Here is a 24,448-nt window from a genome sequence, read left to right as displayed (position 1 = left end):
CAATAAAAACAATCAACAATAGACTGTGAGTGATATGTGACTTGCTGTAACCTGGAGCCATGCACACTATTTAATTAGCATGACTGAAAATTTTCCATCTGGGAATACCAAAAGCAGCCTTCTCTTCAGCTCAAGCAGTGGCTGTAGAGCAGATACAGATAGCAGCACCCCTGAGCATCTCTGACACTTTGACTTTCATGCCTGGACTCCCAAATCACCCATTTTTTTGTAAGGAAGAGTAAAAGTAATAACACTAACAATATTGTTGTGAGTAGCTCTCAAGGTTTGGAAGGGTTTGGTAACATCATTACTCTGCCTTGGGAGAGATTAAAGAAATTAAATGTTAGATTCCTAGCCAAGGAATACAGATCCAACAGACATAACCTAGGCTAGCATCATTTGATGGGTAAAATGAAGCTATAAGTGTTCCATTAAGATTGCTCCTCTTGGGTCTTTCTGATACTCTCCAAGCTTCCTCTTGCCCTCCCCCAAACGCAGAGAAATGCATGTTAGAAAAGAAAAGCATGTTAACATCTTGTTTTTCTACCATGACTTGGTAAAACAGCCAGTTTATTAAAAATAGCAGCTTTCATCCACTCAGCCTTCCCAAACCATCTTGCGTCTCATGGTGTCAATGCATTTAGGAAAAAAAATATATTTTATCCCTTTATGAAGAGTTTATTCCTGTTTGTTTCACCTAGACAGAATTTGGAAAGCAAAAGGTAAGGAAAACTTGCAGTCCTAGTTATTGAGAAAATGTATTTTTCAGGTACACGAATTTTCTAGGAAATACTCCTAGATTTGAACTAGAAATAATCTGAACACCATTCAATCATTTGTGATTTTAAGGAAATCTAGATCGATTTGTGAACTTCATGGGTTGTTTTTTGTATCTTTTACAGAACTTAAACTAAAATCTAATCCTTGATGCAAGTTTACCTTTTAGAACAGATCTGAACCAAAGAAAATCATTGCAATTCCAGTTGTAGTATACTTGAGGGGGAAATATTCAAAATCTGAAGAACAGCCATGACATCATCCATAACATACCTCTATGATATGTGACCTGCAGGTGAGTGCAGATGTTTTTAAGATATCTTTAAATTAGATTACTCCAGCAATTCAGCTTTAGGAGCTGATCATTAGCTAGTTCTGGTTATCACACCAGATGCCAAAGTGAGTTTTGCACCACGCTGACCTTCAGGGTGCCTTCAGCAGTCAGACAGCTTCACTCTGTCCCACAGTGGCTGTGTACACACATTTGTGCTGTGTCTTTCACTAGTGATGTACTCAATTAGCTGCTTCTTGAAAGGCAGGAATCTCTGTCTTTGTGCTACTGGCAGGAAAAACTTTCTTGTGCTTGGCAGAGCAAAAGGACAATGATAATATCTTCTTACAGTAGTGATGAAGAAAAAGGGAAAATCAGTTTATGTGTGAGTGGAGGATTTTCAGGGTACAGTTTGGTTTGTATGATTCTGCTGGGTTCTGCAGGCTGGATTAACACAGGCTGGGCACCCTCCTCTCCTGCACTGTGTGCAGGAACTGAGCTCTCAGAGCACTTTCCCTGCCATGGCTCCACTGTGGCTGTGCTGCCATGGGAAGGCCAGGTAGGGAGCAGGACAGGCAATCTGAGCCCCAGGGGCTGTTGAATTGAGATTATCCCCAGCCCAGCTGATGTTATCTCCTCATGGAGTGGTGAGGCCCAGAGAACTCCCTTGCTATTTCCTGAGTGTAATTCGTTTTTAGAACTCCTTTGGACTTGAGGTGCCTGCGGTTTGTGCATTTGCTTTTGGCAGGGAGCTGTTAGGATCAATAAAGATTTGTGGAGACTTGCTGTTTCTATGCCAGCTACTTCCTCCAAAATATTATTTTTCCATCTTAAGGCAAAAAAAAAAAAAAAAAATCTTTGAAATCATTCAGAGACCAAGGATCTGAGCAGAAGCCTGTGTGGATCTGACAGTGTGGGAAGATGATTGGAGAGGGAGCTGAAATATCCAGCTCGGCAATTTTATTCCTTGTACTCCCTATTCACACTTCTCCCTGCTGGCACACCCTTATTTATCTCTTACCTTGAACCAAAGATATTGTGCTATTCTGAGAGAAATTTTCCAGAGGAGCTGCAGCGTCTCCTTGAGATGATGGATCCTGGCAAAAAGATTCCTTTGTTCACTTGCTTATGCACAAAGCATCATCTGTTTCCTCCTAATAGGTTTTTCTTCTAAGTAAATGTCTTTTAACAATGAGAATTAGAAACAAATGATATTCAGCTATTCAGACCTTGCAAGGAAAGCACAAGGACTGTCAGCCTTATGCCTTTGCCTATTTCCTTGTTTGATGTGCAGGCTACAGGACAAATGCTGCACTGTGCCCTCTGCTCCCAAGTACATGAATGGTAATTTCATATATATATATATATGTATATGTTAGATGTATTTTTTAAAAATAGCTACTGTAATCTGCATAATACATATATTTTCTTTGTAGATGTTCCAGTGATCTCAAGACAGTAAAGTATATGGTAACAGGCTTTTTCAGTTCATTTGGCCATTGCATTGCATGAAGGGGAAGATTGTATAGCTGGGTGATTTTTTTCCACAGTGAACAGTAGCTCTTTGATTATTTTCTCACTGTCTTTACTGGGGCTATTTTCATCCTCACAGGTTTTTGCAGGATGGGGATTGTGCATCTACACTATGGGAACATGATTATCCATGAGTGTGGTACCTGGACAGCTATGTGCTCAGAAATTAATTTTGCCTTTTATTGCAGGGAAGGACAAAGAGGAACAAAACTTTTGGAAAGAGTTTCCCTCATTAAATATTTACCATTTCAGCTCCAGATTCAGGAAAGGTAAGCTCTGAGTCATTACTTTTTATTTTTAGTATCCAATCTACTTGGAAATGAATGGAAGGCAATAACCTTCAAATCCCTTCAGAAGTTGTGAGTTACATGAAATCATTTATTTGAAAAGCACCACGAGATAATGGAGGGTGTATTGGGTTGGCCAGCTTCTGATAGCAGGGAGGGCGACAGGGGTGGCTGCTGTGAGAAGCTGCTGGAAGCTTCCTCTGTGTCCAGCAGAGCCAATTCCAGCGGGCTCCAGGATGGACTGACCAAGGCTGAGCCCAGCAGTGACAGTGATTGTGCCTTGGAGATAACATATTTAAGAAGGGGGGAAAGTGTTTACAGTGACAGCCAGGGAGGAGAGTGAGAATGAGAGGGACAACTCAGCAAGCACCAAGGTCAGTGAGGAAGGAGGGGCAGGAGGTGCTCCAGGCACAGGAGCAGAGATGCCCCTGCAGCCCCTGGGGAGACCAAGGTGGAGCAGCCGTGCCCCTGCAGCCCAGGGAGGGCACAGGGGAGCAGAGATGCACCTGCAGCCCAGGGAGGATCCACTCTGGAGCAGGAGGATGCCTGGAGGAAGCTGTAAACTCCATGGGAGGCTCCTGTCAGGGACCTGTGACCCTGTGGAGAGAGAAGCCCACACTGGAGTTGGTTTTCTGGCAGGACTTGTGGCCCCACAGGGACCCCATGCATGTTCAGCACGTTCCTGAAGGACTGTAGCCCATGGGAAGGACCCACACTGGAATAGTCTGTGAAGAACTGCAGCCTGTGGGAAGCACTCATGTTGGAGGAGACTATGGAAGAGGGGACCCCATGCTGGAACAGGGAGAGTGTGAGGAAGGTGTGGCAGAGATGTGATAAACTGATTTCAGACTCCATTCCCTGTCCCCCTGCACTGCTGGAGCAGAGGAGGTTGAGAAAATTGGGAGTGAAGGTGAGCTTGGAAACAAGGAAGGGGTGTGGGGAACAAGTTCTAAGATTTCTGTTTTCTTTCTCCTTATCCTAGTCTGATTTGATTTGCAATAAATCAAACCAATTTCCCCAAATCGAGTCTGTTTTGCCCATGACAGTAATCAATTTGTGATTTCCCCCTGTCCTTATCCCAATCCATGAACCTTTAGTTATATTTCCTTTCCCCTGTCCAGGTGAGGAGTGGCTTTAGTGTGAAAGAGTATCCTGGCCTGCAGGCATGGTCAACCCACAACAGAGTTGTTGGTTGGGAAATGTAAGGCACCTTATTCCTGCACAGAGCCATTTTCTGATTCCACTTTTCCCATATTTAAAATTAGAACTCTGGAGAGAAGAATATGAATTGATATTGTGAAATTGTTTTGTGTTATGTTAATTTAAAATGATCAGCTAGCACAGCAGTAATGATCACAGAGGATTGTTCTTTTGAAACAAAGATAACATATCATTGATCTGATGCTTCAAAATTCATCAGAGACTTTTAAGGCCACAAGGGAGTGTTTTGATCAGCTAGGCCTGACTTCTCACACATGAGAAGAGAATTTCACTAACAATTCCTGCACAAGTTGTGCTTCTGGAGAAACACAATTCTTTTCTTTGCAGGGGCTCCTTAAAATGAAAATAAGGCTTTCTGCCCCAGACTTTGTCTTCACCAGATAATTTTAATTTATTTTTAATTTTTCTTTTCCTTTTCTGAAAAGAATTTTTTCTTTGAAAAGCACAGCTGAGTAATTAATTTCATTTTATCTCTGACTTGGGGTATTTATTAAAAGCATAAATGGACTTCTGGAAGTGAACGAAAGGCACAAATTATCTGTGAACCTATGAATAAGAAAACTGAGCCAAAAACCATAATAAAATGCTGAAGTATCATCAGCCCACTGGAGATGTAAAAAACCGTGCCACAGAAATAAATGCAAAGAAAGAAAAAATGGCTGAAGTTGTAATCCAGTGAAACATTGAAGTGTGCCTGTGACTCTAAATAATATGAGAATTTTCACCAAAGGCAATGAGAGTGTTCAAAGTTTCAGAAGACACAGGTATGCCTCTAAGTGCTCTGACAGATTGAATTTGAAGTGCCTAGTCAAAATCATTTATTTCGTTTAGCAAGGAGATAGAGCAGATTTTATGAGACACTCAGTAAAATAAATTACAGAACAGAAAGAACTATAAGAAAAACTTGCTTTTCAACAGTCATGTTCATGGTGTTAGCTAAGGATCAACCTCAAATGAGGTTCCCCCTGTGCAGTGTAATGCACTTCAGGAAGCACAAGGTGCTACTGGCTCTGCAGAACATTCAAGCTAAAAAGAATGCCCATTTTCAAGAAACCACTCTCTTCTGATATTTTATTGTTTGCCATATTATTTCCTCTTGTTATAGTCTTGATTGTATTCTCAGTTACGCTGCTTTTCTCCCAATGCAGAAGTGTTTGGTTTGCATTTCTCAACATCCAGAACCACCCCTGAAGAAAATAGGGCAGCAGTCCTGCAGGTGAGATGTACCATAATATCTGTTCAAAGACTGAAGTGCTTCATTTTTGAAGAAGCCAAAGTACATAATTGAATAGAGTTGCCATGATTAAAATGTAATTAAGGTTGTGAAGCCCTTGAGCATCTTAAATTCTGGCATGATACAATATTTATCAGGCTTCAGAACACATAATCACATCTTTGGCCATCCAGACATGTTTTGCTTTTTCCCTATGCAAGATTAACCCTCTATCACAGTTTGAGGCAGCTAAACTTATTACTTCTGTATATGACACCTTAATAATTCTGAGGTGGAGGAGTAAGGATTAGAATTGCACAGAAGACAAGCCAATGAAGTGACAAGAAAACACCCATGCTTAAGCATTCATTTAAAAAGATGGTTTTTTTTTTCTGTTAGTGAATAATGGAGTTAATATAAAATTCTGACAGGCATAAACCTATTGAATAATTCTGATACTGCAATCTACAGGTGACTCACAGCAATAAATTGAATGATGTTAGTTTTATGCAAGAAATTATCTTTTAAAATTCAGAAAAAGGCATATGTATAATTCATGTGGTTAATATTTGAGGTATTTTGAAGGTAAGTTCACACATTTCTTGTGTCTACATACACATGGTTTAAAAGAAAAAAATAAAATCAAGAAATGCCCTTCAGTTAAAAACTTGGCAACTAGTTAAAATTCTACTTCTAAATTTGACTTTGTCACATCTGCTTATTAAGATTATAATTCATTGCTTGGGAATCTGCTCTGAAATACCAGTATCTATCATAAATGCTCAACAGTTTTTCAATGTATCAGCTTTCAGATGTTGTCACAGGATCAGCTTCAATGTCTGGGTCAAATTCAGGTGTTGGCAGATGACACTGTGGGCTCTAATTGTAGCTTTGTGAATTTGCTGAGGAACTTAAATACTGTGGTTCAAAAGATTTACTGCTATTTTGATTTTTTTTGTCACATTTAGAAGCTGATTCAAGAAGATCCTGTGACCCCTACCTAAATCACAACAAAAGGTTGCCACCCTTACACACAGAGAGCCTTAATTAGCTATTAAAAGTGCTGTCCTGATTTTCCCTGTTGTGTTTGTTTTTCTAGGTAGGAAAGACCTGTTCTGGAGGGGAAGCAAATATAGCCACCATATATTTTTCCTTAGAAATAACTGCCTGTAAGTAAAGCAGATTTTTACATTCAGACACTTAGTACTGTTTAACAAATTTTTGCAGGTTGTGATATTCCTTGTTATAGCTTCATGCATGCAGTAAGGTCTGTACTCATCAGTTAGGTGTTGAACAGACACAGTCTGTTGGTCTAAACCAGACAATAGAGATCAAATCCAAAACTCCTTCCAAATTCAAAAGAAGGGGCTTTAAAATAGAGCAATTTTCCCAATAGCTCAGCAGACTGAGGACTAGAGATGCTGCTGTGTTTCAGAGTTGAAGACTCAGCTTCCAGTGTTACCAATGCAATTACCACAATTTGCAAACAGCAGCTACAACAGCAGTACAAAAGAGAATTGTACCTGTTGTATACAACCTTAAAATTGAAAATTTGCTTTTTGGACAGGCAAAAAATCTTTTAAAAATGAGACTGTGAAAGATCATCCTAATTTCCATCTAATCCTGCTCCTGCTGCTTCCTCTTATATCACATATCACATTGCCTTTTGGAGAGCAGCATGGGCCCCTTGCCCCCTTCCCTTCCCTTGCCTTCTGCCTCCATAGGCTCAGCCACCACTGTGGGAGTTTCACAGGTTCTCCAGGCAGTGCTTTCCAACCCTTGTGTTATAGGCAGGAGGCAGATAGAAAAGCTTCCCATGTTAAAGATGCATTTAAGAACCATTTTGAGCCATCACCAGGGAGCAGTTTGAGGTGGACAAAACATGTGGGGGATGTGGGGAGGGTAAATGCTATCTGACTATACAGCTGAAAAATGATTGCTTGTTTCTGAAGGGGGGTGGGCTTGATAACAGCAATCACTTTTTTCTGTGTCTGCAATGCAGAAGTTTCTCTGTGCTACTCTTGGCACTGACACTGAAATTGATGTGTGGCCTTTAGGTAAGTCACTTAATCAATGTGTTTGTAAAATGAGGATAATAACATTTATTTGCCTGCCTGAAATGGATGTAGTAAGGACAGACTGGTTAGTGCTGTGAAATGCTATTTACTAGTAATTGCAAGTATTATTATGCTGTGGACTTAAACCCCTCCTTGAGTGGTAATTGAAATAGCTGAAGAACCAAATAAAAGTCTGAAATGTAAAGGTGACAGTGGTTTCAGCTAAGGTGGGGCTGGTTAACCTGCTTCCTTTTCAAGAAGCTAATTATGCTTTAGCTGAGGCAATATGCATCAAAAAAAGTGTTTTGAACATGTACCTGCTCTTACTTAGAAATAGAATGAGAGGAAATATTGTGGGATTCACATTTGAGTCACTGGGTAATGTACCATTGATAATGGGTCAAGGGAGAAGCTGGGTGTAACACAGACAAATACGTGTTCAAGGCTCTGTTCTGGGATGCTGATCTCTCAGGTGTCCTGAGAGCAGGACGAGCAGTGTAGATAAGACAGAATTAGATGCATCATTACCATTTTCAACCCAATTAACATCCCAGCTCTTCAGAATTAAATAAGGTCTGTAACTTGCCTTTTGGTATGGCAGGCTGAAAAAAAAAAGTCCTGAGGGTGAGAAGAATGAATAATGTGGTAGAGCAGTATGAAGTAGATTAGGAAATGAATTACAGTAAACTGTCTTATCTGTGAGCTGGGCTTTGAGAACTCTCCTGAGGCCTCAGACTTCCCCCTTTATCCCACAGATGTTTCTTTGAGAAGAGAGGAACATAAGATGGCTGTCTGGGGTGGCTAAAGAACCAGGTCATACAAAAAGAAAATATTTTTGCCATCTGTAATACTACAAAGAATCCTCCTGTTACACATAATCATGTTGATGCAGTAGTTAAAATAAACCTAGGCTAAGGTTTCTCTAACTAATAAAGGAGTTATTTGATCCGTCCTTATGTTGAGTGAAAGCTAACCAGCAGGGTTAAGTGCCTCTGACTTGACTAGAACTTAGGAAATAACTGCTTCAGGAATGTTACACATATCTCACTTCATCTCCTCGGTATTTTCATGGTGAATTTGCTTGAAATTTATTAAGGAAGCAGGGATGCAGACTGTGATTGGCAATATTGCCAAGAATGCATCAGGAGTTATGAAAAAAGAAGTGGTGGAATTGTTAACTGAGGAATAACTTTGCCCTTTCTCCAGCTTACAGCTTTGCTTTCCAGTATGGAGTTTTACAATCCAAACTCAGGGCAAACCCAGCCAGGGGGCTGCACCTCCAGAGCAGCAGTGAAAAACACAGTGGTTGCTGAGCAGTGGCTCTTGGCAGTACTGCTTGGCATACAGTTGGCAGGATGGCTTCCTGCATGTATTGCAGTGGATAAACTCTCCACCAAGCTACACAAGGAGAAACATTTTGCTTTCTTCTGTAAAACAGTTCTTGGAGAGATCACAAGTCCCTGCACAGTGGTGTGGTACCCAGAGAGAACTGTCACACAGAGGCAAATCATCCTGTGTTAATAAGGTTAGAAACAGAGAGGTGCCTCTTTGGGGCTCATCAAAACCTGCTAGCTGTAGGACACTCAAAGGAGGAAGAATCACATGTACTGAGAGCCAGACATTAAAGGGATACGCTCATGAGAAGGAGATTTATATTCAGAAATAAAGAATCTGGGTTGCTGTAGGCTCCTCAGGTTCAAAGGAGGGCGTCTCAGGGGAGTTCTGCTACAGTAATACGTGGGCAGAGCCCTGTCACTCACAAAGACTGCAATGAAGAGATTAGGCAGAGGCAAGGTCCAGCAACTGCTCTGATCCCATGGGAGACAGTGCTACTGGATATTAAGGCATTGCTGTCTGACAGTCAGTGAATGCTTAGAAACATTTCTGGGAGTATTTAGTCAAATTGAAGAACATGCTCAGTAATTTAATGTTCCTTTTGGGTCTTGATAATCATAGCCTTACAGAAAAATCACTCAAAATTGCATTTGAATAGCCATGTCAAAATGTCTAGCTGTGGCAGTGTGCTAATATCCACAGGTAACAGGAATATCATGCAAACTCAGTTGAAACAAGATAAAGGCACTCCATTTTCCAGGTATAAACTCTAGCCCCAGATTATCATGGTCCTATGTTCAATTCAAATTCTCTCTAAAAAGAAAGAGGTGCTGACTTGTTGAGAACAGAAATGTATATTTAGAAAAAAAATCTTGCTCCATTTCCCATGTTTTTATTTCACCGGACCTAGTTTTAACCAACAAGAAACTCAGTTTTCATTGATACAGCAGCAAGGTATGTCATTCTGCCAGCCAAGACACATTCACTGAGTGTTATGGTAATTAATATGGACATGAGACATTCCATCCACCTTTAATGAGCTATTCTTAACACCAGAAGTTCTTCCCAACCCGTGACAGAAGGAGATTTAACCTTACCCTGTCAAACTTAAGAGACAGATCAGAAGTGCTACAAGAGGGGGAATTCCAAGTCATCTCAATTATGTGGCACCACATGAAATAATTATATTTGGTTGCCCTTCAGAACGATATGTTCTTGAGGGGTAACTTTTCTGTACTGCTCCTTCAAACATGGCTACACTCTGAGTGTGCTGCTTTTGATTTTTAAATAGCTCACACAGCTATAACCCCTGTGTGTTATCTCTAATGATGAATGACACTATTATATTTACAAGCAGATAACACGTTCTTGAAAGATTTTTTTTCCCTTAACTATCCTGGTTTACAATGTAAGACAAAAGAAATTAAAGGCTTTGTTGAATCTTCTCTAACATAATAGAAAGTTATCAGAGATTTTTTACTTTTTACTAACAGAGATAATACACAATGCAAAAGACTTTTTTAAGAGAATGAAAAGAATGAAACTAATCAAACCTTCTTCAGTTAATATGCAAAGCACTATGTAAAATATATTAACCTTAAAGGCATAGTGTACCTGATTTAAACTCAGAGAAAAACTTGTTTTCATGTTTCTGAATATTGAATAGGTTATAAAATTAATTTAATTTAGTATAGCAATACAACAGAACCCACACAGTTCCTCAGTATTGAAAAAGATCTTGATGTTTATGAAAAACTGAACCCTGATATAAAAATTAAATCATGTGAACAAGCAGGACAGACACAAAAGCTGAAACACTTCAGTTTATTCTAAAAATGAAAAAAACAGGGCAAGACATTTGACTGTTTTAACTTAAATTTGCAAAACATTTCTAGATTTAAGAAAAACAGGGACAAGAGGTGATAGGTTGCCTTTTTAAAACTAATAGGAATATCTATACTTTGTGGAATAGAAAGGAAATGAAGAAAACGGGAAACATTTATTTTTCTGGTTTTGTTTTTACAGTTATAAATAATCAAGCCTTCCTTTTGCAGAAAAGGAATGGCTCCTTGTGCAGCTCCTTGCAAAACCAGGTTAGTATTTTGATGACATTTGCATCTCATATTTCATAGCGCTGTGCCTTCATCAACAGGCAATGACATCATGGAGAAACCATCATGCCTATTTCACCCATTGATATGATGTTTAATTTTCTTCCATGTTAATTTGAAGTTTCTTAGAGATGTCAATGCCACATGACTTACTGTAAAACAAAGGGAAAAAAAACAGTGTTAAATCAAAAAAGAACTAGACAAGGGAGAGGGAGAAGCACATAAATCAAGAAAATAAACCTAAAGCAAAAAGTATTTCTTTGGGATATTACAAATTTAATAAAGGCAGTATTTACAAAAACAGAACCAGCATGAAAATTCCTAAAACACAAAAAGAATTATACTGAAGAAGTCAGCTGAAAAGCTTTATTTTGAGCAATATAATACAACTCATATACAGAGCTCTTCACAAGTCTTCGTGTAAATCTTATTCAGAGCTACAAGTAACCCAGCAACTTGGACATAAACATGAAAAAAGTCCTAGTACTAATCACTTGTAGTAGTGCTAGAGTGTTGCAACATATCAGAGCATACAATTCTGACAAGGGCAGAGAAAAGATGGACACAAGTCCTTAATTTTAAAAATGCAAAGAATGTGCATGATATTTTATAGTGCTAAGAAAATAAGACATAAACAGTTGATCTTGATTTTTCCTCACTTTTAGGGTGTCTAATACATGTCCTCATTCATCAGCCCTTTTAAATGTTAGGTATATCACATGACTTAAGTCAGATTGATATTCACAGTGAGCATCTTTCAATGTTCTGACTGGAATAACAGTTTGATTGTACAGGAGGTTATGTTCCTTGAGACTCAAGGGTTCCTGAATGACAGCAAAGTAGTCACAGTTCACAGAAATTACATGTACGTACTAAAAGCAGTCCAGTGAAGATGTGAGTCTATTTTGAAATGACAATTAATTAAAAGAAAAGGAAATGGAACACAGAAGTAAGAACATAAGTAAGTATTTGGCACTTTGCAACACAAATGTCACAAAGAAAATTTTGGTGGACAGAGCTAAATTGTGTGCTTTTCAGTAGGACACACTAGTAATTTAAAGTAAGAGAAGCTAAAACATCTTATGCCAAATGACACAGTTAATACTTGCCCTTAAGTCCTGCAGGGGAAGGTTTTGTGTTCCGAGGACGATGTTCCAGATTTAGAGAATGACTCAGCTCCCTTTGAAAGTGTTCCTTGTGCACGTGTTGAATCAGATGGCAACACAGGAGTTGCTGAGGACACAGCTGCAGGAGTGCTTGGGTCAAGAAGCAACAGATAATTCATTAATTTTAAGAGTAATTCAGTATTTTAACTGTGTGCAGCTGAAACAGCAGAAGGAAGAAACAGAACAAATAATTCTAACAGTGTGGACAATTATCTTATGAATGAAGAAACCTCTTTATTTGGACAAGTTAATTCCTTAACCATAGACAGTAAAAAAAACAGATAATGACAACCAGAAACATGTCAGGAGAGGACTCTGTGGTTTATGACACTAAGCTTTAATGAGGGTAAAGCATGAAAGACTTTTGAAAATATTCCTATTTTATAGTGTACTATTCCTAATAGAGACTATTATTATGGCTACTACTTCACTACTATCAACCTGACTGACCAAAGGCAGTGAACTGTATCACTGATTAAAAAAATATTGAATTTATAGAAGGTCATTATTAAAGCAAAAATATAGATCTATAACAAAAGCTAAATAGAATAATTATATAGTATATATAAAATATAAATATATAAAATATAAATACAATATTATATAGTACATAATATATAACAATACATTATTCTGTATCTATAATAAGATATATGACAACCTATAACAATATAAATCTGTAATGATAATTTTGCCTGGAACAAGGTGGTATGAGTTTCTGTGATAGCACAAAGCAAATGGCAGATGGGTTCCAGAGACTCATATTAACTACAGGTCTGTGTGTTCTCATTTATCCCAACACAGTTATTCACATTTCAAATTCTTTGAGAAAAAAGAACTGGAATAAATGAAGACATAAAAATATTTGTAATTTTTTACCAGGACATAGTATTTTAATACTTACTTATTTCTACAGCATATTTATCAACAGTTGGCTAATGTAGGACTAGTGCACAATGAGCTGATTTGCTCATGGCTCCAAAAGACATGGATATAAGGTTTTTCATAGGATCTGTTGGGATTTTATCATAAATTTGGTAAATACTACAAAAGCAGAATAAATTGGAAGAGACTTTGGGGTTAAGTTTTTTTATATTCTATATTAACAAATTACTGAATTGCTGACAGGCTGTAAAACAGGCCTTTGAACAGTACAAACATTCATGATGTCTTCTATCTATAGATGCTTTTCCTGAGAAGCTCAATGAGAAATTTGAACTTAACAATGCAGTGACCTCCAGTTTTATACAGCTCTGCTGACTGTGCACTGCACCAAAACCACTGTGATTCTGGAAAATCAACATGTCTCTAACCTGTCTCCTGGAATCTCCACTAAGGAATTTCAGTTTCATATTGCTGGAACTACTGATTTTAGTAAAGTAAATGGTTGAGTGATAGAGGAATAAAATTGCAGAGGATGGCAGAAATCTGAGATCCCAGGAGTAAAGATATTGCACAATATTCAAACTAGCTGGGAATGGGTAAGAGGGAAGCAGATGTTGTAAGGTTTAAAAATAAAAGCAAACTTACCCAAAGCTGAGGAATTAGAATCCCACAAAGTAAACATCACTGTTCTTGTGTCATCAGCTAGGGGCTGATGACTTACAAAGCAAGTCCCATCTCTTGTCTGCATCAGGAAGCCTGCCAAGCTCAGGACTTAGAAGCAACTGGAAAGGTGACCAGAGTATCAAAAAAGTGAGGCTTTTATGCATTAATCAGATAAATTATACTGTTAGAATATTTATTGGGCTAACAGTAAATTCTTATCAGTGTGAATATGGTGTAGCAAAGAAGATTTTCAGTGTAACAAACTGAATCCTTCTAGTTGGGTTGCTGAACAACCAAGCCTCCGAAAAAACTTTTGTAGGAGGAAGCCTACAGTCATCACAGAAGACTGGGAACAAATGCAGCAGGTGTCCAGTCCTGTTTTCTGGCAATTATCTCATTTACTATTAAAAAAAATAAATTTGGGCAACCCAGGTGCTTCAGGATCACTAACAACCCAAGGAAGGCAGAGAAACAGTAGTTACATCAATTTATCATCTGGCTGTGACTCACTCCAGCCAAGCCTTGCCCTGGCAAGTAGTGGGTTTTGTGAGGGACAGGGAAACTTTGTTGAAAATCTGAGAGAAAGAGGAGAAAACAGATGGCAGTCAGAGCAAGCTGATGATAGGTGGATACTGAATGGAAGCACCAAATCTGCTTATACTTTCTTTAAAAGCCTCTGATCATAGCCCTGTGTGATTAGAGATCTCTGTCTCTTTACAGACTCTTTTTATCATGGCTTTACTTGTAAAGGAAAAAATCAGGCAGATTGATAGGGAAATCAAGGAAGGGGAAAACCAAATCCAACCTCTTACTACACATGCCCACTCTGCTCCTAGAAACACCTGTCTTCCTCTCCTTTTGTAGAAGAAATAGCTGGGCTGGGGGAGTGGCATATTCAGCAGGGACTAAGCCTTGGAGATGCAGATTGTTGCAATCCAGATGTTCCTGCAGTAGCAACTGCCAGCTGTGAGCAGATGTGCAACACCCTAGGAACCTGCAAAAGACACAGAATTTGAAAGATCATATCATCTAGGGATGGATCACAAGACAAAAGAAAGCAGAGACATATTAGGATCAGAAAAAGATGTCAGTCTCTCTTTGAAGTTTATGTGGTAGAGACAGGCAATCCTTGAATTATGACCAGGGTGTATTTTAAGTCCTGTAGTGGATGTCCTGGACACAGAAACATATTTAGTTTTAGGGCCTGTACACACTAGAACAGTACAGAAAGAGATGGCAAGCCATATGAGGGAAGAAGTGATGTAGGGGACACTAAATAATAGCAAGCAAGAGAAAAAAACAAAAAGTCCATCAGAGTGCATGACTCAGATGCTATAAAAGCTGCTCTTTTTTTGCCAGCATTCACTCTCATAAATTCTTCTCTGGTAAAAGTGGCAAAAGGGGGATGACAAAGTGAAAAGAGGCAGAAAAGCAGTCCATGCACATATGCAATAGTAGGAAATACTGTAGTAAGGAAACAGTGAGACCTAGAACAAACACATGGAAACAACACAAGAAAACTGGCAAAGTGATCCTGGAACGAGCTGATCACTAACTGAAGACTGGCATAAAGAAAAAGGCAACTAATTGCTTATGCCTCACCTTTACAGGCACCAAGGTGAACCTTTCCTCTTGAGGATGGCCTGCCCTCCTAGTGGAACTATGGGACAAGCAGAAAAGGAAGAGCCTGAATGCTGCCTGAGAAGGTAATATAATGCAGAAAGAAACAAAGAAGTGCATATTCAAGCAGGAGAAATGAGAACTGTTGTGAGCAGTGACGCTCTGTGATGACGGATGCCCTGTTGCTGCTGGGGCTGATGGTACAAGCAAGAGGAAATCTGCACCCAGTGGCTGCTTAAGCTAAAATGAGATTGGCCAATGTTAACCATCTTTTGAGTAGAATTAGGTAATGGAAAACAACATTCAGAGAGAATTTTGAGAGACAAACAGAAGGCTCAGAGACATCAGAAAGAAAAGGTGTTTGAAACTGAGGACAACTGACTGAGAGCCATCAGCACTTCAACCATTCTAATGGAACTGGGATTGCATTAACTTGGAAAACCAAAATTTACCCATATAATACATGACTGTAATTAATATATTACCAGTGAAGATTGCTATTTGGATAAAAATATAAATATTTAGCTGCTTGTTGCAAAAAACTTGTTATCTAAAAAAGTTATCTAATAATATGAAGTAAATTTTCACACTAAGTAGTAACGAAGTAGTTGTTTTATTAGTACATACTTCAACATAAAATACTCAGGAAACAGAAATGCAGCTAATAATCCTGAAAGAGGTGCTGGGTTTCTGGGTAACTAAGATAACTATTAATTATATTTGCCCCTTTTATTTCTCACACATAACACAGTTTAAGCAAACCCTTCCAAATGTACTCATTCTGGAAGCTGTGTATCACTTAAGTTTTCTTTACTGTATAATTTTGTTAAGCTGCATACATATAGGAAAAGTGAAAGTCATACCACTTTTCTTTTAACTGAAATGCCATGCCTGATTTTAAAAATGAGCATGATATAAACCTTTCTAATAGAGAAAAAGGATCCAACCTAAAGAATTTATCTCTAAGCAAGAACAAAAACTATGTGAGACAGACTGGTTGTTCCTAATCCATGAATATTGATGTTCTCAAAAAAAATTATATATATTTGTCTCGGATGAAGATTTCTATATTTATAGAAATGTAGAGTATTGAAATGTAGAGTCTTTGTTCTAAGAAGAAAAGCTGAATCACCAAGGCATACAAAATTTCCTATAGAAAATTGTACTGCATACAGTACAATCACCTATGGCAACAGGTTACACACCTGTAAGTGTAGCTCTGAATCACTGGGACTGTGAAGGCTGAACCTTCAGTACTGGAGATATTCTAAGACAAAGAATACATAGTTATACTCTCAGATTCTTTTGTGTGCTAAAGAATTTTCTGCATAACAAGTATGCATTGGATATATATATATATATATATAGAGAGAGAGAGAGAGAAGAGAGAGATGCATTATTAATGAGGGTGTTGGGGTTTGTTTTTTTCCAAATTTCTCCAATATTTTGAAAAATGATAGTTTTAAAATATTAATTGGACTGACAACAAGTTCTTAGTTCCATATTTGGTGTTTTCTTCTAACTACAGAAAAATTTTCAATGTAGCATTAAGGATCTGGTCCCTGCCCTATCTTTCTGTTCACTCAACACACTGTGGGTCATATCTGAGAATTAATTGGGTCAAATGCCACCAACTGCCATTAAAAAGTAAACCAGAACTAATACTGACAAGATCTAAAAGGCTGTCTGTGGAAAGCATTTTGGACTTCCAACCAAAAATTCTGCATTTCACATACACTTTGCACCAGATTCATCTGCTTTTCCTGCGGTAAACTCAGGAGAGACTTGAGTTCATGAATACAACTGAGGTACTATTCTGCTTTTTGAAATCTAAAATACTCCATACATACTAATGAATTTATATTGACAGAGCTGTCAGAGCATTAGCAGGATGCATCTCCTTTCTTCTCACCTCACTTGACCTCCCGAAGGATTAGATGTGTTACCCTCTGAACGATTATCTGGCAACCTCACTTTCTTTTCTGAGTAAAAGAGTAAAAGGCCAGGCAGCCTCAATGCCTGTAGTGTTTCAGGACTATGCAGCCAAGAAACACCCAAGGTAAGATCATTCCTCAAGGGTTTTAGGAAAGACCTGACAATGAACAGCAAGAAAGCAAAATTGCTGCCGATGCTGTGGGGTTTCATTCTCAGTTCTGAGTGTATTGGATAAAAGGAATACAATATTTGGCAAGTGTTAATAAGTTGCTTCTTTAATAGTAATATATTGTTACAGGAGCTGCTGCAATAATAGCAAGAATGTTCCTCAGGGGCAACTATCCCAGGGAGCTCAAGCTACTTATTTTCTAAGTGTTAGAGATAAACACACATCAGTAAAACAGAGGTGACAGCTCAAAAGTATTGTGATATGGCATTAAAGAAGTGAGTCCAGAATATTTTTTGTTCTTCCTCCAATGCATAAACACATATGCAAACAACAGGAAATTGCAGTAAGTTGTAGAAAGTTGTTACTACTGGCAGTAATTTCTTTTGAGAAATATAGAAGGCATACAACAGACAGAGTATCTGCAACACCCAAAAAAATTATGAAATTCCTGAAGGTTTTATTTGTGTTTTGCATCTGTGAATTGTTTTACAAATTCTTAGTTGATTTTTTTAGTAAGACTGATAGACATTTTCACAACAAATATCGTTCTACATCTGGATGTTTTAAAATTGGTATCACACTTTGAAGTGCCTTGATTAATGTAAACAACTTTGTAAGATATTTACATTTTTTTATAATTTATTATACAAAATAAGGACACCAAAGTATAATCACACTGCAATATTGTGAAAACAACAAGCAGTCATTATTTAGGACTTTTAGGTTGTTGGAATGTGTTTTTATTTTGCTCTGAATGGCAAGTGAAAATGGCATTTCCATCAACTCTGCTTACTGGAAACTTACAACCCTGAAACTGGCTTTTTAGTGTTTCAGATTCTGTATTTGTTTTGATCTTTGAAGATGTGTTGTTATGTAAAGCTCCTGAAACCATGACATGGCAAAGATGATACCTTAAAAGACAGTATCAATACCCTACATTTCTAATAAACCCCAAACTTAAAATTCTGAAACCTCTAAACTAATAGACATACCAACAGATACTTGTTGCAATTTGCTTGTTTGCTGCAATTTTCAAGGACAGGTGCTTTGTTCTTCACATGTAATCAAACAGTTGAATCCTTTATGTAGTACAGTTTTAATTATGGAACAGTGATGTGATGTTTGGCAGCAGCTGTGCAACACTGACCATTTCCTTTCTCCTATGTGTCTCACCTTGGTGAATCCAAAGATAGGGATAAGTCTCATGGGATCATGGAGTATCTTATGTTGGAAGGGACCTTTAAAGGTCACCAACTACAACCACCCTGCAGTGAGCTACAGCTCCGTGCCAAGTCTTTGACCTCTCTGGGAACCCTATCGAGATAATGCATAATTATTTTTTAAGGGGGGCATTTGCTTTGGATCTGGATGACAACTGTGCAGTTTATTTCTTATGGATCCTTGAACAAATAACATGGGGAGGCTTGGGTGGTTGTTGTGGCAAAATAAGCTAATTTTCCTTTACACTTTGAACTCTACTTTGCGTTAGGAACTGAATGTGAAGAAACTGGTCCAAAAGTGGGAGGTTGCAATGGGTTGGTACCCGTAACATGCTCAGATGTCTGAAGTGTCCTTAAAGGATAGGGGAGTCTTCAAGAATCCATTCTTCTGGAATACTGAAGCACAAATCTTTTTGAACAGCTGTCTCTGTCCACAGGAACACCTTTTCTTGATAGTTGGCATTATGAGATCCAACATAGGCACAAGTCACTGCAAGGCTGGCAGCTCTTGCTCATGGACTATCTTTCATCTCTAAGTCAAGGGTAGGTGCAATGCCAATAAAAAATACATCTCCCAACAGGCAAGCAAACACAGTGGACCAACCATACCTAGATGTAAAAAGACTTTCAGGAAAAGGAGCTGGGAGGAGTTCTGCCCAGACTAAAAGGATAACAAGTCTTGATATAGCCTTTAAGTATTGAACTGAACGATACAAAGGACAAGCCTTGTGACTTGTCACTTTGAGAGATCAGAAACTCTTCAATGTTCTCAACACAGAGTTAAAAAAATATCCTGCTGCCTTTGGTACCTGCCATCTCACACAGGTTAAACTGTGGGATTGGGTCAGTCTCTACATTAGCTGCAGAGCAGAAGCCTGTACCCCAAAGACAACTTAGACAAGCATCTTACAGAGCCAGGCCAGGACCAGGGCCCAGGACTGCTCTAAGCCACTTGGTTTAGCAGAACCTGGAGCTCAGGAATTTGCTCTCTAAGAGCCAGTCAGAGGTCAGAGACCTCACAGATCCATTTTGGCTGAAATATGAAAAGAAACTATTGATGAGGGAGAATCTGAACCAGTGTCCAATTGAAGGAAGATCTTTTTCCTGACTTACTTCCTATGGTTTATCATCTCTGTCATATTTTGCAAGTGCAATATATTACTGAATCAAAATGGAGGTGCTGCATGACAGGGGTAGACATTTTTCTCTTCAAAATTTAGGTTTATCTTTGAACTTTGTATATTAAAAAGACATCTAAATTGATTTTATAAATTTAACTATACAGTTACTTCTCAAGAACCACTCTGCAAAATTTTAAAGGATACATAACTTAAGCATGAACATCCTTTGAAAGACTACTTTGGAGTAATTGATAGACTCCAGCGTCACTGGTAACGGTGCCAGACACATGCCTTAGACACCATTATTATATGATCCACTGCTGTCCCCATAAAAGAGCAGTTATTCCCAACAGTCCTCCTCTTTCTGTTTCTACTGGCAGCAGCAGCTGGCAGCTTTGTATCCATCCCTGACAAATGCACAAAGACACATTCAGCTGTTGGGACAATATTCATTGTCTGAACTGTCGGTTTTGCCTCCAGGTAGAGGATTAAATGGCACTGTCCCGAGAGCCAGCCTCGGCTCATGGTGGGACCACCAGGATCATGGTGTAATCAGTGATCAAAATAACATATGCCTTAGGATCTTGCAGTTACTTGTGACAAAGCAGGCAGATAAAATCGTGCCCAAGTTGTAAAATGAAACATGAGTAGATACAAATGGTATGCTTATTTGTATTCTGGTTCGCAGAGTGTTAAATAGATCACTGGGGCTTTGTCTGTTATAAGGACAGGGGCTGTCTGCAGAATTTAACTTCCTGAAGTTCAAGGTTGCTTGTATATGACACTGGATGCTGTGTCATTTCTACTTAAAATCAACTGTTACAAAGGGGTCCCTTGTCTCTAGGGAGGTACAAGTCACAGCTACGTTCCTACACAAATTGCTAATGCTCGTTTATAGATGTCTCTCTTGTGTGTATGCTGAAAAGCTAATAACAATGCTTGGCCTTGGGAACTTGCTTGGCCTTCCTGACAATGAATAAAACCAAAGAACCTGTGCTAAGACTGAAGCTGTTTCCAATGCTCGTGCATTCAGAGGCTGCAGGAATTGCTCTCCCACCTCCACTTCAACCAGCAGGTGCCCTCTCCAGTACCTGGAACACCTGGAAACCCCAAAGCAGCAGCACATGTAACATGCAGCTATTGTAAAAAACCCAATTTCATGGCTCTTGATAATAAGCTGGAACTTCTCTTCTTCTAAATATCCAAGATATTTAAGTGTGAGAGTGAGGAGAATTTGCAGGAGAGTGCGATGCACACAGTATGAGGAAAGAAGCAAAAATAAGATGGTAAAGAGTTGTTAAACATTGTTTTAGCACAGGCACTGAAATCACTTGCACATAGAAAGTTTTGAGAAGCCTGGGTAATTTTAGAAACAGTTTTTCAGTCTTCAGTGATTGAAGAAATTGTGGCCACTGTGAAAAAAAAATAAATTTTGATCTATCAGGGCAGGATATGACAAGTAGTTCTGCTACAGAATAGATGCAATAATCAAACCAAAACTGTTAGGACAACTGATCTAGCTAAATAGTATGACTGTTGCCCCACAGTCTTAGGACAGAATATTTGTTGCACTCCATAAGGAGAAAAAGAACAAAGGTAGTTGGACTTTTGCCTGTGTAGTTAGAAACTGCTACAGGGAAGGAAATACAGTGTTGTTAAGTGTGCATGCACTGTTGATGAAACAAATCATTATGGAAACTTTCACTGTAGCTAGTTTTCGGAGAAGTAATAAATGAACTGTTAGTGTTCATCAGACACGGTGCTGTTAGTCATCTGGCAGACAAGAGAAACAGCACTTCAATTCAGAGGAAGCCAAGATAGGGGGGTGAGTGTCAAACTGAAGACAACAATTTTGGAGATAGTTGTGGGAACGAGTTAAGATGTCTAGAAGCTGAAAAGCATTCAAAAGAGGCCTCTAAATAAACTTTCTCACTAGCTATCAAAACAAAGCAAAATTGCTGGACCTTAAATAAAAGTGCTCAATGCTGGCCTAGAGGCACGGTCAGGCTGGTGATTAGTTGCCCTGGATAGTTGGTGACCTATCCAAAAACAAGACATGTGGCTGTTAGGTCAAAAACTTCCACAGCAATCTACCTGTGCTATTCAGCATTTCGAGCTGCACCAGGATCAGCTGGACTAACCTTAGCACGTTTGGAATTTATGTGTCTGACAAAGCAGCATTTTGCTGTGCAGACACGGAGTTTATGAGAACTCAGGGATGTCCCCAGAGTCTTGTTCTGCTGAGCTGTCTGTGAGCACGTCAGCACCCTATCAAACAGTCGAGAAATTTATTCCAGCACTCATGATGATGCCAAATCTGCTTTGGGGGGGTGTTGCTGTTGGCTGGGGTACGCAGTGGGCTTTATGTGCGTGGGAATACAGAGTTCACCCGGGCATCTGACACGCTGAAAAAGACATCAAAGAGCCCCTAAGAAAACAAACTGGGGCACTGCCGAGCCACAGCAGGCAGACATCCCCCTCCTGCCGGGCGGCTCGGCTCCCGCAAACGCCTTTTTTTTTTTTTTTTTTTTTTTTGGTCGCAAGTTTTTATATTTCCTCTGCCGTCACCCCATCCCGTTCGGACACCGGCGCTTTTCCGCAGCCCCTTCCCGTGCCGCGGGCAGCGAGCCGGGGCCTGTGGGACCGAGCAGGAGAGGAGGCCGGGCCGGGCCGGGCCGGGCCGTGCAGCCGCGGATTCCCTCCCGCAGCCGCGGAGCTCCGGCCCCGCCGCACCGCGGGCGGGGAGGGCCGGCGGAGGCGGCCCCGGGCGGTGGGCGGGGAGAGGCAGGGGCTCCCGGCCGCCCGCCCGGCCCCTCACCGGCTGTATTTAGCGGCGCCGCGGATCACGCCGAGCCCGCGGCGGCGACATGGCCGCCGCCAGCACGGAGCCGCCGAGGCTGAAGCAGCTGCTGGAGCGGGACCCTTACCTGGAGCCCTTCCGGACCGACTTCCAGCGCAGGTACGGGAGCGCGGAGCGGCCGCCTCCGGGGGCGCCGGGCCGGGCGGTGTCCCCTCCCCCGCGCCGCTCTCCCCTCCCCTCGGCCGGGGCGGCTCCGCTTCCCTTCCGGCGGAGGCGCCGCCGCTGCGGGCGGAGCCGTGGCCGGGGCTCGGCGAGGCCTCCCGGGGCTGGGGCGCTGCAGGGAGGCCTCGCCCGCGGACGTCCCCGCCGGCCTGGCGGGGCCGGGCCGTCCGTCCGCACCCGGCACTCCCCGGGCGCCGGCGCTGCGCCCGCGGGCCCTCCCGAGAGCGGCGGGGATGGGGGGGAGGCGGTGCCCGGGCCAGCCGGGCCCGTGGGGCGCGACCGGGGACAGCTTGTGAGAATCACGGAAGGGACCTTGAATTTCATCTGGTTGCAATCGTCCTGACGTGGGCAGGGACACCTATCACTTGTTCAGGTTGCTTAGAGCTGCATCCAGCTTGGGTTTGAATTCTTCCAGGGATGGGACAACCACAACTTCACTGGTTAACCTGTTCCAGTGCCCCACCACCCTTGCAATAAAGGTGTTTTTCCTAATAGCTAATCTGAACCTACTCCTAGCATGAACCTGTCTCCCCTTGACCTGTCACTGCATGTAAATAGTTCAGCCCCATCTTTCCTGTAAGCTCCCTTCAGGTACTGTAAGGGTGCCATTAGGTCACCCCTAAGCCTTTTCTTTCACTGGCTGCACAATCCCAGTTCTCTCAGCCTTTTCTCATGGGAGAAATGCTTTATCAGCTTGGTGGCCTCCTCTGGACTCATTCCAAAAGGTCAGTGTCCCTCCTCTGTTGGGGATCCCAGAGCTGGATGCAGTCAGGATGTGAGGGTGATGCACTGAGCTGCTATCATTAACAAAAGAGTTTAGCTGCAATACTCTGTAAATAAACTACTCCTGAATCTCGTCTTTCCAGAGAATTTTCCTGCAGGCGCGTGTTTTGAGGTGTCCCTGAACCGCCAGCTCAGCTGTTCGGCAGACCTGCAATGCATGAAGTAGCAGAGTGTGCATTAGGTTGGTGCCAGGTTGCTGGTCTGAGCATCCCTTTTTTTGTGCCTCTCGCTGGGAACTGTGACACCAACCCTCTGTCCAGGGCCTGGGTGAGAGTTTGCTAGTAGCAGGCTGGCTAGGAGGAGGCCTGCATCCTGCAGAGCCAGGCTGCTGGCCTGGAAAAGCTGCTGAAACACAGTCATTGGAAGCTTTTATGTTGCACGTTTATGTTGTGTTTCACTAGTGGTCCTCTGGCAATCAAAATAATTGTTAATGCTGTGTGTCCCAGAAGTCTGGAAAAGTCTCTGTGTGTGAGGGATATATTTTTTTATTTTTCAGTCTTTGGCTTTTTTTTTTTTTTTTCCTTCTCTGTTCCTATAGTCTACATGGTTAACATTACCAGGTGTCCTGTTGCGTTCTGGTATTGAATAGTTGTAAGTCTGGATCTTGTAAAATAGGATTAAGGACTGAGTAAACTATTAGTCTGATTTGCAGAGCATTTTCTCAAACTAATCTCTTAATGACAGAACAACTGAGAGTTTCGTAGAGTGGTTCCTGACAAGCTCCTGGCCATAAATGTAGTGCTTTAAAACACCTAATTTTTACAGTAGGGAGCCAGGGTGTAGGAATTAATAAATGGGCAGATCTTGCTCTTAATAAAAGTATTCATTGAAACATTTGGGCTCCCCAAATGTGCCTGCCATCAAAACAGTCATATTGTGGATAGTGCTGTTTGTATTTCTGAGGATAGTATGACTGTACTGAGTACATTGAGTTTGCAAAACTTTTCTGTCCTTCTCAGGTTTTGTGCATCTGGAGCAGAGAGCTTCAAATGGTCCTGTCCCTGTCTTGTCACTTTCTGGCTCCTGAACCTCCTTTCTCGGTCCCTTTCTTGGTGCCTT

General features: G+C 40.7%; 1 protein-coding gene and 2 long non-coding RNA genes across 5 annotated transcripts in view; 2 read left to right on the top strand and 1 right to left on the bottom strand.

Moving 5' to 3' along the window:
- Positions 1-714: 714 nt before the first annotated feature.
- Positions 715-7,406, top strand: LOC118685462 (uncharacterized). 2 transcript variants are annotated; one of them, XR_004979973.1, is made up of 5 exons: positions 715-1,072; positions 2,770-2,850; positions 5,238-5,305; positions 6,402-6,471; positions 7,305-7,406. It is a non-coding gene; the product is annotated as an uncharacterized LOC118685462 (long non-coding RNA). The 2 variants fall into 2 exon arrangements; XR_004979977.1 differs by lacking the exons at positions 5,238-5,305; positions 6,402-6,471; positions 7,305-7,406 and adding an exon at positions 3,508-3,772.
- A 3,098-nt stretch (positions 7,407-10,504) lies between these two features.
- Positions 10,505-22,683, bottom strand: LOC118696890 (uncharacterized). Of its 2 annotated transcripts, XR_004981707.2 has the most exons (5): positions 22,512-22,683; positions 16,345-20,996; positions 15,122-15,179; positions 13,502-14,513; positions 10,505-12,061 (listed from the first exon to the last, which is right to left on the bottom strand). It is a non-coding gene; the product is annotated as an uncharacterized LOC118696890 (long non-coding RNA). The 2 variants fall into 2 exon arrangements; XR_004981698.2 differs by having other exon boundaries at positions 13,502-20,996.
- The window catches only part of GBE1 (1,4-alpha-glucan branching enzyme 1), a 138,026-nt gene continuing 136,016 nt past the window's right edge, over positions 22,439-24,448 (top strand). Inside the window, exon 1 of the mRNA XM_036399098.2 lies at positions 22,439-22,543. Within this exon, the coding sequence (XP_036254991.1) occupies positions 22,452-22,543 (92 nt within the window). The 5' untranslated portion in view covers positions 22,439-22,451. The remainder of the gene's footprint in view (positions 22,544-24,448) is intronic.

Source organism: Molothrus ater, chromosome 2, assembly GCF_012460135.2.
Source record: "Molothrus ater isolate BHLD 08-10-18 breed brown headed cowbird chromosome 2, BPBGC_Mater_1.1, whole genome shotgun sequence".
In the NCBI taxonomy this organism is placed as follows: Eukaryota; Metazoa; Chordata; class Aves; order Passeriformes; family Icteridae; genus Molothrus; species Molothrus ater.
This window is presented reverse-complemented; position numbering and strand designations above follow the sequence as displayed.